Source organism: Micromys minutus (assembly GCF_963924665.1).
Source record: "Micromys minutus genome assembly, chromosome: 1".
Classification (NCBI taxonomy): domain Eukaryota; kingdom Metazoa; phylum Chordata; class Mammalia; order Rodentia; family Muridae; genus Micromys; species Micromys minutus.
The window spans coordinates 66047961-66064525 of record NC_137969.1 but is presented as its reverse complement, the minus strand read 5'-3'; the positions used below and the strand labels follow the sequence as shown (position 1 = coordinate 66064525).

Below are 16565 nucleotides of genomic sequence, written 5' to 3'. Positions count from 1 at the left end.
GTTCAAGAAAGCTTTGTGCTTTTTCTATCCCAGAGAGACAACAGGAACTGCTCCAGTTCATGGTTGAAACCAGACCTTGTCCTAGGCCTAGAAGGGTTTTACATGACAGGCCTTAGTCTTGCCCTTGGATAGAGAGGGTGAACTTATGTTCTCTCCTGAGAATTAAGACAGTCTCCACTGTCACTTCAGTAACACAATTCTGAACAGGAACAAATCTGAATCTACAGTCTGACTATGAGGCCCACACAGGCCTATCTTTCCTTAAACCCACCCACTCCAGCTCTTGATTACTCCTTTAGGGTTGGTTACAATGGGGCTTGTTCTTTGACTATGTCCAATTGAGGGCAGCAGTTCCCTGGGTACTTACTTGTGCTGTTCTGGCAAGGGCTGCAATGAAGGGAACTGGGAAATAGGGTACCCAGTCAATATCTGTGAAGCTGACCCTCCTCTGGAGACCATGCAGGTACAATGACAACAGTCATGAATATACGTACATTTACATGACCAACATTTATAGACTACATTTGAATCTCTGCATCCATATAGTCCCCGGTGCCTGCTTTTCTCAGAACATTTAACAAAGGTAATTAGACAGTAGCAAAAGCGATCAGATCTCTCTCAAAGAAATTTTCCTTTTCTGTGAGAGGAAAGCATAGGGCCATTGATGGATGTAATGAAAGACAACACATTCTAAAATCTGTTCAATTAATTAACACCAGTTAGGACAATCTGGCACACTGTTGCAGCTGTTTTCAGAAAATGGAACATTTTGCTTTCTTTCTTAACTGCTGATTCTTTTTTAAAAAATTGAAAATTTTTGATTTATAAAACCCAGGTGGCACTAGGAAGACAACTGCTGACAAATGGCATCCTGTGGGCTTTGGAGCCAAGTCTTGGTGCCTGAGTTGTGAGCAGCAGTGGTTTCAAGGCTACCAGAAAACTACCCTCTGCTCAGTAATGGTCTGTTGCCTCTTTTCTCTTCCATACAGAAAACTTAGAATCTATGAACTGCCAAAGCAAAAGTCCTTCCCTTGGTCCTCAGAACCAAGAACTGCATTTACTAGTCACTGCCCCCTTCAACAGAAGCTAGGAGAGAGTGAAGCTTAGCTACCCATTCTCTTGCCTTTCCATCCAAGAGATCCCGAACAAGGAGAGAGAAGCCCTAGACATTCCTTAATTCTTGTCTGTGGCATGCCCTGTGAGGCATATGCCAGACTGGTTGGACTCTTGATGCTGTACTGTCTAGGGCCCAGCAGCAGAGCAAGGTCATACTCTACTTCTGATGTCCACAATTATGCTAACCTAAGGGCTTGCTGTATAGCTGCCATGCAACTCCATCCTTCAAAGATACCGAACCTTATACAACCTGGCCCACTCATGTGGATTAATAAAGGTAAGGAAAGAAGTTAAAGTTACATGCATATGAAGCATCTCCTAGTCATCATTTTAGTATCATTTCAGAGGTCTTAGGGACTGAGAAATAAATATAAGAATTCCTATCAGGGCAGCTGCGTAAGTCTGAGTCACAAGTATGAAGACAGGAAGAATTAAGATGTTCTTTCTGGTCCTTAACTCCTGAGACTGGGAGTGCAAGTTAATCATGAAACAGCAGCTGAAAAGCTGCGGAGTATTTTCACAGCTTCTCACCTCACTTGGTTGAGACTGTGGAGGTTCACTGTTTATGCTACTGATTTTCTAGTCCTAAACTCTTCCATACTCACTCCAGATAACTCAGATGACCCTTAACTGCTTGCCCACAACTCCACGGGAATTCTAACAGCCTCTAACTTCTTAGTGACACTAAAAGTCTACCAGTAATAAATGTAGCTTCCTTCAGCATATAGGCATCTTAGAACCTGGTTGGTGTACTGTTGGCTGTACTGGTGACCCCTGCTCTAGCCATATATGATACTGGGCTTCAACATCTTTACTTGTAAAAGTTAAGCACTTCTCACCAATGTAAAGACACAAAAGAACCAGAAGTGCACATATGTACACACACGTTTCCCCTCTGGGCACGCACTCTCTCAGATTTAGGGCCACTGACTCCAGATGAGTCCTAGTTTACGCTTCAACAACAAAAATCATGTAATCATGTCCACTACAGGAGAACGTTTCATTTTCTCATTCTGTCTCACATACGTTCAGTGTATATAAGCAGTATCAACCAACAGTAGAGAAAATGTTAAAACAAGGAAAAGAAAGGAAGAAATGTTAAAGAATAGTACACACCTATTCATGGGATTCTTTTAGCTTTTCAAATATCACCTCAAAATTGTACCTTATCCTCCTCATTCATCAAAACCTACTTATGTATGGGATCTCTTGGAGTATGAGGCATATATTAATGCACATGGAATGGCGTGAAATGGTGTGTGAACACATAGCCTAGTACATTCTTAATGGAAAGTATATTCATAAAATTAATAGCAAATTCAATTGTCTTTAAAGATACTACTATTTAAGGAGGAACTATTTTTAAAATGACTAAGTAAGGAGGAGGCAGAGCTAGTATGGCTCTGAAGCTGTGATGGAGGGAACAAGGGTCTGAACCAGGGAATGCTCCTACTTGAGAAGTATGCCCACAAGCATCACAGAGCTGCTAAGACAACCTCGAGGAAGGAACAAGGCTGGAATGTGGTCTCTAGTGTCCTATCCAGGAAGTCTGTTTCTGTTGCTCTGCTATGCCCTCATGAGGCGTTGCAATTTTTTACAGAAATGGAATAAAAATCCCAGGTGGGTCTCATCTGTGATACAGCGATGACTCTGGGAAGGACTGAGTCCAACTACTTCAGACTGTCATCATGCTGTATGCATACTTACATTTCTCAGGTGGTGTTATTGTAATAGTCTGAGCTGTAAATTCTTCATCAAAATATCTGGTGTCTGTCTCAGACGTTACTTGAGGCTTAAAAGGAGGTACAAGCTATAAAAAGAAAAGAATATTGAAAATGGATTTCAACTCAGGAAAACTTACTTTTAAGATATAATTAGCAAGCAAACAGTGAAGACTAGGAGATGAGTCACAATGTAAGGTAGACATAATGATAGCAGGTGTGGGGACCATCACGGGCTGGGCACCAGGCTAGAATGCGGTTCTTGCCATGGCAGCAAGAATCTAACCTTGCTTAATTTCTTGCTTGAGTGGTTAACATTAAATACATAACATTAAATACATAAAGGTGTGGTGATGCACTCCTGTGATCTGATTTGAATACTCAGGCTGATACAGGAGAATCACAAATCCTCTCTGGCCCAGCACAACTTCAGAAACCAACAAAGAAAAGCTAAAGGCAACTTAATACACCTATTCTGTAACCACAGACCACACTGCACCTTTATTGTAAAAAGCCAAAAATCTGCTATTTTGTTTTGTTGAATAAGCAAGCACTGATGCCCTCCCTTGCCTTATAATCATAGTTCTTAGCAATCCCCAAGTCTGTGAAAAGCCACATCCACAGCTTTCACTCCCTCCTTCACAAGGGGATGCATCCTTAAGGAGGTCTAAAGTAATTATGCTAAAGCTGACAGAGCTGGACTGACTCTGTGGGCCAAAGCAGAAGCAGGGAGAGAGGGAAGCCCTGTGCTGGCCTTGAGTGAGTAGGGCAGTGGTAGGGTTCTCACTTGTCTGAGCTTGGACTCCAAAGCACAAGAGAGACATATGACTTCATTTTCAATTCAAGATGCTCAGCCCCAAGACTTGTAAGTCTCATCAGAACAGAATATAAGTTTTACAGAGATAAGAAAATAACAAACAGGATGAAGAAATTGGCGTGTTTTGCCAAAATCTAACAGAAAGAAACACACTTGGATTCTTGGATCAATAGAAATGTTCCCCCTTTCACTGTCACTAAATCTATGTTAAAATGTTTATTCTCTAGGCAGATTCTATTTTTAAAAGTTGGAAAATGGGATATGTTCTCCAGTACAGCAAAAGTAAACAAAGCAGTGAAACTCTGGACCAGGTTTAGTGGCACATGCCTACAGTCCCAGCATTGGAGACAGAGTAGGAGGACTCTTGAGTCTAAGGCCATTCTGGGCTACAAAGAAAGGTCCAGGCCACTCTTGCCTATGCAGATATCCTATCTATCTCAAAGAAATAGAAATAAATAAGTACTTTTACTCAATATTAGTCAAAATCAAACATCAAGATATCCACAATAAGAGACGCTGCAACCCACCTAACCATAGGAACAGGAAAACTACAGTAAAAATAAACATCTGGAGAGAAACAAGCTTCACATCTCGTGTCTGGGAAGGCTGGACTTACAGACATCACTACAATACTTCATCAGGTGCACTCCCTCAGTGCATAAGTAAAGCTAAGTCTCTGGCCTTAATACAAATATCCAGTATTTTCAATTACGCTAAAAGACAGTTAAATATATTTTTTTTTATTATTTAGAAATAAATTTTACTCTTCTCCTAAATGTGTATGCTGAGGATCTTATCCCTACTGCCAGATTTTGACTGTATTTAAATAGAGCTTTCAAAGAATTAGCAGCATTGAAGTGGCTTTTACCCACTCCCAAGTGTCTATAAAAAGAGAGACAAACAAGGAAATACATCAACTAAAAGACCCTATCAAAACCTAGGGGAAAAGGACCAATGTGAGCCAAAGAAAGACACAAAAGAACTAAGCCTTGATCTTGGTCTTCCAACACCATCAATTTCTCTCCTAAAGGAAGGGAGGGAGGGAGGGAGGGAGGGAGGGAGGGAGGGAGGAAGGAAGGAAGGAAGGAAGGAAGGAAGGAAGGAAGGAAGGAAGGAAGGAAAGATGGAAGGAAAACACCCCCCTCATTCTGCAGCATTTTGTTATGGTAACTCTAGTACACTACTACTACTATATGATCTTTAAAAATTTTTGCCTTTACAAATGGATGGAACTAGAAAATATCCTGAGTGAGGTTATACAGACACAAAAGAACATACATAGTATGTACTCGCTGATAAGTGGATATTAGCCAAAAAAATTCAGAATACCCATGACACAACACACAGACTATATGGAGCTCGACAGGAAGGAAGGCCCAAGTGTGGATACTTCAATCCCACTTAAAAGAGAGAACAGAGAGACCTGGGTGGGAGAGGGGAGGAGGAGGAAAAAGGGGGGATGGGATCGGGTATGAGGGAAGACAGGGGAGAGCCTGGATGGCCAGGAGAATGAATGGAATTGTTTCTGTCTAAAGAAAATGCAGGGACAACAAAGGAGTAGAGACTGAAGGAAAGGCCATCCAGAGACCAGCTCCACTTATAATCCATCCCATGTGCAGGCGCCGAAACCTGACACTATGACTGTTGTGCTTCCAGACAAGAGTCTGGCATGGCTGCCCTCTGAGAGGCTCTACCAGCAGCTGGCTGAGACAGAAGCAGATACAGACAACCACTGGACTGAGGTGGGGTACCCCTATGGAAGAGTTAGAGGAAAGACTGAAAGAGCTGTCAGGGATTACAACCCCATACCCTATCAATTTAAACAACAGTCTTAATTAACCCAGACTCCTGAGCTTCCAGAGGCTAAGCTACCAACTAAATGGGCTGGTTGATGGCCCTTGCTACAGATATAGTAGAGGGTTGCCTTGTCTGGCCTCACTGGGAAAGGATATGCTTTATCTTATATAAACTTGATACCTCAGGGAAGGGAATGCTAGCAGGATGAGGTAGGAGTTGGGTGGGTGTGTGTGGAAACACCCTCTCAGAGGCAAAGGGGAGGGGAAATTGGGTGAAGAACTCACGGACGGGCGACCAGGAAGGGTGGCAACATTTGGAATGTACATAAACAAAATAATTAATAAAAAATTTTAAAAAGGGAATGGGGGAGGGTCTGTTTGAGGGTATACTGAGAAGAGAGGGAGGCTGATATAAGTGAATAAATAAACTTTATTGTCTTTAGCTAATATTATTACACCATCTTTTTCTTTAGACACCTCTTTTAAGGTATTCCTATATCACTTGTAACAGTATACCCACCCCCAGGGTAAGTACTAACAAATCAGGAACACCTAACTATAAATTGGTTAGCATTTAGCATTTATGTGCAAACAGAATAAATACCAACCATGTTATTAAGTGTAAACTTGATATATTTTCCTAACAAATATATTAAACTTCAAACAGAACTTTCTTATAAGCTGATTGTGATTTTAGAAAATGTAATGATGGAAACAGTCAGATCAAGATTCTGGGTACTGCAGTGTAACTCTAGAATGTCCACCAAGTCATAAAGGTGATGACTTTGAAGAGTTAGTCCTAGCTTTCTCTGAGATCACTAAAGACTGTGATCTTGAAGGTGACCATGAAACTAAGCTTTCTCCCTTTATTTCTCCTCCTTTGCCACTATAAGCGAGCAGCTTGTTCGACCATGCGCTTCCCACCACGAGGCACCATCTGTCTCATTACAAACCCAATAGGAATGGAATCAGCCAGTCATATGTAAAAACTTCTAAAACTGTGTGTCAAATAATCCTGTTCTCTTTTTGTGTGGATTATCTTCATATTTTGTTTTTGTGATAGCTAATCTGTTCAGGACTTAACTTCGGTTGACTGAAAAGGCCTGTTTAGAGTGAGGTCTACTTGTGAAAAGTCACGCATCTGTCAAAATCATTGATTCCCTATCTTCCTTCCACATTGCTCTTTCACCAAATTATATACTAATATTCACTATCTTTCTAAAATGAAATATTTATGTTTCTTTACAATGTAAGTAAGGGAATACAGAAAAATAATTTTCTTAAATTTTTAAGAGTACATCAGAATCCAGATTTCTACTGGGCTGGGGATGCATCCTGAATATAGTACTAAGATCTCTGACAGTAAGTCTCCCCAGACTTCCATCAGCAGCCAAACTGCTTATGACCTGTACATTTCATTTTCTTGTTTGTTTTCTATTTTAATGTTGTAGTAGTTAAGAAACACAGACCATTACCTGGCTCTGTGTGACAGGCCGTGACTATAGTATCCTAGCTGCCTTACAAACTCTGTCAATCTCAATTATTATGTGTTACTATAGAAGAATCAAAATACCAGGACATAGACATTTACAAAAAAAAAATGTTTAGTATCCTTAGATTCAGTAATCTTGTACTATATTGTTATCTCTTTAAATCAATATGATATAGTAGCTAATCTTATGTGGCATTCTGGTTTATTTTATCCCTCTTTCTCATTTTAAAAACTCGCTTTATGTTTTGTATATATAAGTGTTAATATATTAGAAATAGGAATATGTAAAATGCATACATAAAATGAATCCAATATGCAAGGTTCTATTACATCAATGCATTCTTGACATAGAACTAGAAATTTGAAATAAGTGTATTTTTTTCTGTAATATATAATTTAATTGAAGTTTACATATCTGACCTCAACCCTATGCAAAACATATCAAACAAATCAAGACTATACCATATTTATATGCCATAAACTAGAACCATCAAAAAATTTAACACAAGTTAAATTCAAATAAAGAAAACAAAAAATTATAGCATAAATCAGTGAACTATAAAATAGACAATCAAGAAAATAAAAGCAAAGTTGACTCTTTTAAATAATGAAACAGGATATTTTTATGTGTGTTAAATAAATTCACTTTTATTGGGGCTTTTTGTATATAAATGTTTCTTCCCATAAAAACGCTGTAAGTTAGTACAAAAAATTAAATAAAAATGAACACAAGTTCTTAATTGTCTTTCTCTTTGAATGTTCAGATTTAAACCAGTGCCTATTTCCTTAGGCTATCTATATATAGATTGATTGACAGCTGATAGCTAGCTAGCTCCTACTCCTTTAACTTATCTACAGACTCCACACTTCCTCCCTTCCTCGGTGCCTTCACTGTATTCTGTGAGTCCCCTGCTGCGAGTGTTCACTCACTGACAGGCAGGCACCTCTCCTCTGCTGACATGCAGTCTCTGCCTCTTGGGTCAAGTATGTCATTGATTACTGCTTTATCCTTTCTTACACTGTTCCCCTTCCCTTTCTTAAATGTCACCTTTTCACAGTTTTTCATTATTGTATTTTCTTTAATCCTTCTCTCTATGAATGTTTTCAAAGCAAGAAAGGTCAGTGCCTCAAGTGTAGAGGCAAAGTCAGCCTTAAAGTGCCAACTAAAGAAAAACACACACGAAACACACCACCAGGTAGATGCATGGACCTGAAGTAAGTGAATTTATAGCATTTTAAACCATTTTTAGATAGTATTGTTGAGAGTTTAGTAGTACAGCCCTGTGATGAAGAGGTTACCTAGCAAGCATGCAGCCTGGGTTTAATCCCTAGAACTGCAAAGATCAGAACAGTTATATACAAGCAACAAGTATAATTACTATATAATGTAATTTTTAATGGATGAAAAAAAAAAAAACCATAGAAAATGGCAGCAAAGAAATGGCAAAGGGAGAAGTCTGCTGCTCTATGTGCTGAGCATATTGGGAGGAAACCAAATACTGCAGAGTCTACACATGAGTTATAAGAGATCAACAGACACAGTAGATTATAGCAGAGGAAAAATAGAACCAGAAATACTCAGTAAGTTACAAAAGAGGCAGGCAAAAGAAAAGGCAAAAAGAACAATGAAAAATCAGATAACTGAAACAATTCACAGACCTTATGATGCTCAAAAAGAAGAAAGGCCAGAACATGGATGCCTCAGTCCTTCTTAGAAGGGAGAACAAAACATTCATGGGAGGAAATACAAGGTCAAACAGAAGCAGGGATTGAAGAAAAGATCATCCAGAGACTGCCTTACTGAATGGGATCTATCTAATATGCAGCCACCAAACCCAAGCACTATTGTTGATACCAAGAAGTGCTTCTGGCAGGAACTAGATATGATGCCTCCTCAGAGGCTCTGCCAGAGTCATACAGATACCACTGAGAATGCTTGCAGCTAACCATAGGACTGAGCACAGAGACCCCAATGAAGGAGTTAGAGAAAGGACTGAAGGAGCTGAAACGGTTTGCAACCCCATGGGAAGAACATTATCAACCAACCTAACTCTCCAGAGCTCCCAGGGACTAAAACACCAACCAATGAGCACACATGGAGAGACCCATGGCTCCAGTTACATTTGTAGCAAAGGACAGCATTGTCTGGCATCAATGGGAGAAGAGGCCTTTAGTCCAGTAAAGACAGGTTTTCCCAGGGGAACACCAGGGAGCTAAGGTGGAGAGCATGATTGGGAGAGGGAGCACCTTCATGGAAACAAGTGGAGGGGAAGGGGGAATGGGAGCCGGGCAGAAGGAGATAATGTTTGAAATGTAAATACAGAGAATATCCAATAAAATAATTTTTAAAAAATCAGATAACTATGTCAATAAATGAATTAAATGAAGATAGCTATACATCACATTTCATCTAGTCTCATGTTATCCAATAAATAAGAAAAAAATAATTAACTACATGCTAATACAGAATCTACTTACAATAGATGTAAGTAAAATGATGAGAAAAGATAAATTACACCCACACACAGAATATATACTTAATAAAAGAAACTCAGTAAATAACCTATAGATTAAGGGTAAATTTACCAAGATAATATTACAATCCTAAATTTAAGTGTACACATAGCCAACATTCAAAATACAGGAAGTGGAGCTGGGAATGCACTGCAGAGCACTGGCCTTGCATACATAAAGCACCGAGTTTGAGTAGGATCACTAAAAAAAAAAAAATTAAAAAATAAACAAAACCAAAAAAAGAAATGCAAAATTAAAAAGATGTTTACAATCGTGGCTGAAAATTTCAACAACTGCTTGTCAGTAACTGATAGTACCAGTACACAGAAGGATGCTGACGACATGAACCGCACCATCTGCCATCTTAACAGAACATGTGTCCCATATCCACAGACGCATCTTGGTAAAAACATGTTATAGAGGAGAAGCAGAATCTGTGTTTTCTTATTCTCCTCCCCACTCTGTCCCTGATAATTTAAAGTTTTAATTTAAAAAAGAAAGCTTTATTAAAAAAGCCACACAGCAGAAATTAACCAGATGTATAGAAAGCTCAGTAAACTTTTAAATTAGGAACAGACATTAGGTTCTTCCTTGCCCCCTAATATTTAGCTGTTCTTTTTCTCTTTTCTCCACATTGTATAAATAAAATATTTAAATATTTTTAAATTAAAATGTATTTTAAAACCAAAGAAACAGACCGAACAGTCCTTAGCACAGTAGTTCTCACCCTTATAAATGTTGTGACCCTTTAATCCAATTTCTGTTATAGTGGTGACTCAAACCATAACATTGTTTCATTGCTATTTCATAACTGAAACTTTACTGCTGTTCTGAATTATAATGTAAATACCCGAGTAGCCCCTGTGAAAGGGTGACAACCCACAGGGTAAGACCCTCTGCCCCAGAGAAACCTTTGGGTTTAACTGAGTGTGGAGTTAGCACTGACAACGGTGACAGCAACAATAACGTCTCACAATAACTATGGCTTCAACTTAATGAAACCAGAGGAAGAAAGGTAAAGCAACTCAAAGCAGATGGAAGATGACTAGCCAAGTGAGACTGTACTGCAGCACAGCAGAATCCATAAAGCCTTGGGTTCAAGGCACACCACGGACTCAGATGCACAGGTGTAGAAAATAAATAAAGCCAGAAACCCATAAACAGTAAAAAAAGAAAAATATCAATAAAATCCAAATTAATTTTATTCTTTAAAATCTGGGGCTGGGGGTTGGAGAGACCACTCAGTGGTTAAGAGCAGATGCTGTTCTTAGAAGGAACTAAAGTTTGGTTCCCGGGCTCCAGAACCCACATGGCATGTAACATTATAACCTCTGTGGCATTACACACACCTGCACATGTGCATGTATGCACACAGAGTACATATACATGCAATCAGTAAACTCATACACATAAAATAAATGATTCTTAAAAATGAAAATACATAAATTAAGTAAAATCTGAGTCAGCTCTTCTAGTGCATTCCTGTAATCCAAGTACCCAGGAGGCTGAACAGGGAGGAATTTGAGTCTAAGGCAAGGGAGTATACACAGGAAGACCATCTTAAACAGAAGAAAGGGTGTGTCGACAAAGTCATACAAACAAACACCCTTCTAGAAAAGTCTCCCAGCTTAAGGGTCCTAAGATTATCAGAATCTTCTATGACTCATCTGCCTTGACTCTTTCTGCAAAAGGGGGCAAGATTAGAGTCCAGAATAGAGGACCAATTCTTCCAACTTTGCTTCTGTGTTCTTCTACAATTAGTTAATTTTCTACTTTTTTTTTCTTTTACAGAGAATGGTTATATCTGGTTTAAAGATAGTAAATATGTCATCTCTATTTTGCCACAAAAATTTAGAAAAAGAGTTAGGCAGGTCTTTATGAGTTCAAGGTCAGTCTCTTTACCACAGTCAGTCCTAGGTTACACAGAGATACACAGTGAGATCCTGTTTGAAAAAAATTAATTAGAAAACATGCATTAATTAAGGACTAATTTATGAAATAATAAATACATAGTTTATTGGCAAGTAACAAAATGCCAGCCTTAAAGATGAAAAACCTAGTTGTGAATAATTTACACACTTAATTTTCATTATGTTTACTTATTTGAGTGTGTTCAGAAGGGTCTGCATGTGGCACAGCTCACATGTGAAGTTCAGAGGACAACTTTCTGGAGTAGGATATCCCTTCATCACGTACATCATGAGGACAGAATGATGTCCCCATGCTTGGGGACAAGTGCCTTTTACTCACTGAGCCATCTCACTAGTCCAAGTTACACATTTTAAAAATATAAAGACCCGGCAAAATTTTCCAATTTTACAGTTCATTTCAAGATTCATAATTTCAAATTACCAGACTTCTTACTAACTTGGTTAAAATTGCTGACAGTTGGTGTTTTACTTGTTTGTGCTATATGAACCTAGATACAACATCGAAGGGTGCTGTGGTAAGGTCATTTCCAACCGTGTAAGGCTGTTTGAAAATGCTAGCTCTCCACCAAAAAAGCAGGACACTTAACCATGGTACTTCTGTTCATAGAAACTGACACTTATGGAAGGGATGAGTCCATGGTACTTCTGTACATAGAAACTGACACTTATGGAAGGGATGAGTCCATGGTACTTCTGTACATAGAAACTGATACTTAGAGAAGGGATGAGTCCATGGTACTTCTACTCTTCCTAGAAACTGACTTTTTGTGGTCTATTTCTTACAACAAGCTTCACACTTATAAAATAATTTCTTTACATAAATTTCATAAAGTTACATTTTGGCTGCCTCTTTTGTCCAATTTCTAGCTTCACAAGTTGGATGCCTGGTTATCTCAACTGTAGGATCATCTTTACTCTGGACATATGTAGTCCAGGAGATAAGCAAAGCATTTCTTCATGAACACACTGCTTGTTTTCTAGAGCTTTCTTCAGTTTTGCCGACAGCTATTTCATGTGACCATCTGAACACTAAGCAAATGCATGCTCGACACAAAAGTTCCCTCACATGACCGAGAAGTTACTTCTGTAGGTTAGCAGTGCCACAATGCATCCTTACCACTGCCTTTTAAAGAAATGTTTACTTTCTTCTTTCTAGTTCTATTTATTCATCTTAATTTTGTTTGTATGTGGTGCAAGGAATGAAATGCAGACATGTACACATATCAAGAAAGAGCTCTACCCTTGAACCACACAGCCTGCCCTCTTGTTCTTATGAAAGAGCATTTCATGGACAGGGCATATTTAGAGTGAGGACATTAAGTTGCACCTTACAGAGCTCCCTAATCATGCACCACTTCTAGATCTGTGCTGGAGAGTTGTGATAAAGGCAGAGCACAGCTTGCAGAAGCTTTCTTAGGTACACATGCCTCTCCTGAGGACCACCATCCCTGACATAAGGTGAATACAGTTGTCCATCACAGCATTTCAGAATGCTCCTGAGTCTCCTAGAGCCGCAGTGCTTCCACATGTGAGAAATTCTAAATATGTGAGTTGGGTGAAAGTGAAGCTTTGAACAAAGTGTTTAAATGGACAATCATTTTAAATGCTTAGTTACAGGAATGGGAAGAAAATCATCTTATTTGCCAGTGCCAACAACATTATATAAAAATGAAATACCAGTCATCTCCTATGTTATTTGTTTTGTGATCCTCCAATGGGGCTCAAAGAGAAAATTACTTGGCATAAAACAATGTTTCAGATAAAAATAAAAAAAATCTAGAAATGGCTAAATTACACAAAATAATTATATAAAATTTCTAAGAAAAGTACTGTATTTCATTAATTTTTCACATTAAAATTTTATATAATGGGCAGGAGAGATATCTCATTAGGTAAGTACTTGGCTCATAAACGAGAATGTGAGTTCAGATTTTTAATATCTATGTAAAAAGTTACATGTGGTAGCACACAGTGTTCCTCACTGCTCATCAAGGCCAGCCTCACCTGTGAGCTGCAGGTTCAGGGAAAGGGGGCAGAATACATCTGACTTCAGTTCCTGGTCCACCCCCCATGTACATGCACACATTTAAAACATCGAAATTGGTATTTGTGCTAAGAATGTCTGAATGCAAAGCAGAGCACAAGAACTGGTAAAGGCAAGCATATGCAGGGTATCTAGAGCCCAGTACAGTGATGCCCAGGTTAGAGATCCACTGTGGCTGAAGGTAGGCCCAAGAATGCAGTAAACTCCAGAAACAGCCCGAGCCAAGTGTGACACAGTCTCAAAAAAATGAACAAAAGTCAGCAAGAAAAATGAACATTACAATAAAAGTAAGGATACATAATTGGTAGCAATCATTTTATGGGAAATAATATTTTACAAGTAACAGAATTTAAATAAAATCATAAATTTGTGTATTTTGTTAAATACTAAAATTTTCTGTAAATTTTTTCAAAATAATTTCAATTTCAAAGCAAAACAGAAAGTATCATTTTATCATTAAAGTATATTGAGGAAAATTTCTTTAGTGTAGAGAGCCGTAGAGACATCTTACCTTTTTGTCATATACATCTTGCCAGTTTACTCCAGAAAAAAAACTATGCCTCATGATTTCTTTTGCATCATCTGGCCCTCCACCAAGGCTGTGAGAACAGAAACGATTAAGCGAATATAAACATTTACATAACATAAGTAGCGCTGCCCTCCATAGCACTGCCCTTAGATGATGGTGGAAGACAAAGGCTGTGGGGAGAGCCCTCAAGAGGCAGGGCCTTTGGGCCTTAGAGAGAAGGCCTGGGTAACCAACAGGTAGATACTGCACTTACAAATACATGGACAGCACCATGTACAAGCAAGGGATGCTTCTACCACTGCTCCTTTTTGAGTAAGTGAGTCAAAATGTTCCTTTCTTACTGTAAATTCTGAAGTAAATAAACAGAAAAAGATCTGTGATCTTAGTGTAGTTATTCACAATACTGAGGAGGGCAAAGCAGACACATCTCTGAGTTTGAGGCCAGCCTGGTCTACACAGTAAAATAAAACTATCTCTGGACATCACCATCCCATATAAAATCTCACAGATTAATTTCACATTTCAAAAGAATGATACGGAAACAATATTATCTATAAAATTTCTTTACAGTTCAGTTTGCTATACAATTCAGAATCTAAAAATAAAAGTTAAGATTACACCCTAAGTTTTAAAGTTATTTTTATTCAAACAATATGTGACTAGGAGGAGAAAAAAATCAAGTATTTTCTGGCTTCTATGGTTCAATTTAGGATATATTTATTAAAAAGAAAATATATATGAAAAATAAGAATGAAAGGGGTGTAACAAAGGAAACAGAGGGAAAAAGGGGGAAAAAAGAGAGAAAAAACAAAGGAACACACTGAAATTGGATCCAAAACAGGAAACTTTCTTTGGGTTTGGCCGTGCACAGATGCATATCCATGATTGAGTTTATTTTAAGATTTACTGTTATAAGAAATGTAAAGCAAAATATATTTTTTAAAAGTACAGAATGTTTCCATTATAAATCCGACACTAAATTCTCACAGAAAACCTTTAGTTTATGCTCAATTCCAAATTCGACTATAAATGAGTATGAGATTACTAATTAGTTGTGGCGTGTTTGTTTTGTTTCTGTTAAGCCAGAGAAGAAAGTGACAAGAAAAACAGCCAGCATGATTACTGAGTGCTGAGAAGCTGTGCAGCGAACACTTCACCGACCTCGCTGCATTTACAATGTCAGAGACCAAAAGCTCTTCAACTCAGTCTGTACTATTAGCTTTTCCTCCCTCGTTTTCTTAATTCTAAAGAACCAAAACACCAATCAAACACTGACTTATAGGACTGGTCAAATTTGGTAGCAGAAATGATACCCTAAAGGTCAATTTCAAAATAATACAGTTGAAATCAAATCATTATACATGTTTTCACATGGGCACAACTCAGTAACAAGATAAAATGGAACAAAGTCATTACAGTGATAAACTGTGAATTAGTGCTTTGCTTTCACTATTTTTATTTAACTTGCATAATTTGATAACAATGAATGACAATTTAATAAAATGTATAGCTCTCAACATCTGTTGAAATTTAGCAGCTAATTCTGGTGATTTAATACATACTAATATTAACATACCACTAGTTAGAGGAAAAAATCCAAACCATTAGAGAAAGTAAATAAAGACCAACTCTTTGAAATACTGGCTACCAGATGTAAGGAATCCAAGCCTATACAGGGCCTAGCTCCACTGACATAGGCTCAAACCCGAAGCAATCAGTAAATACATGATTAGCTATGGTGTTAATTTTAAGAAAGTCTTCTCTAGAATCTACAGAGAGTTCTTTAAATAAACTCCTCAACTCCAGCCATGGACACTAGACTGTATAATACTGAAGCCATGTTCCTGGAGCCTTCAGTCTGGTGATTTTATTTAAGGTTAGCCTCTGACCCTACACACTCACGGTTCTTCCAACTATGCTGCTTGTCCCTGGTCGGCTGCCAGCTCCTAGGAGGGCAAAGACCAGGATTAACAGAGCCAAGCTAAGCTTTGCTTGAGAGATTAGAAAAGCAGAAAACACCAAAATGGTTTTACTGAAAAGAATGTAATATTCTAAAGTATAAATGAAACTATTGTGCATAAAAACAATAACTTGATTTTCTTACACAGTTTAGTTTGCTTATAGTTGACAATACTGTTTGCACTGGATGTATACCTGAGAGGATATATAAAGAAGCAGCCGTTCTACAGTTAAAACAAAAATCAATCCAGATTCATTTATTCATTTTTGTGTAAAACCTCAGTACTTTTACAATATATTGGCTTAGGAAATAGCTACCAGGTTTATCAAAATAGATAATATACTGTCTGTGAACTCTGTGCAATGCCAAAGATTACAGTTGTAGACTGAATTTTAGAAGCTGAAATCCATTAGCACAAGCTTCTTCGAAGTGTGAAGCTGTCAAAATGTCAATGACTCCTTAATATACAACTTAAAGACTTCAAAATGATGTCAAAATACTTTGAACTGACTTATTTATGCTTACGATTATTAAATCCAAACATCAGAATGCCAAATAAACCTTTAGTTCCCATGTGTTCTAACTATGAGAAACATCACAGAATTCCCATTTCCTATAGTATTGCACCCACCATGAAGTGATGCT

At 38.1% G+C, this 16565-nt stretch overlaps 1 protein-coding gene across 3 annotated transcripts in view; it reads right to left on the bottom strand.

Annotated features, from left to right (window-relative positions):
- AKT3 (AKT serine/threonine kinase 3) overlaps positions 1 to 16565 on the bottom strand; it is a 246318-nt gene that overhangs the window by 2219 nt on the left and 227534 nt on the right. Inside the window, exons 12-13 of one of the 3 annotated variants that reach the window (XM_080909361.1) lie at positions 13943 to 14030; positions 2824 to 2926 (exon numbers count right to left, since the gene is read on the bottom strand). In XM_080909361.1, the coding sequence (XP_080765487.1) occupies positions 2824 to 2926; positions 13943 to 14030 (191 nt within the window). The remainder of the gene's footprint in view (positions 1 to 2823; positions 2927 to 13942; positions 14031 to 16565) is intronic. The other 2 variants (XR_013974863.1, XM_080909362.1) reach the window with 2 other exon arrangements.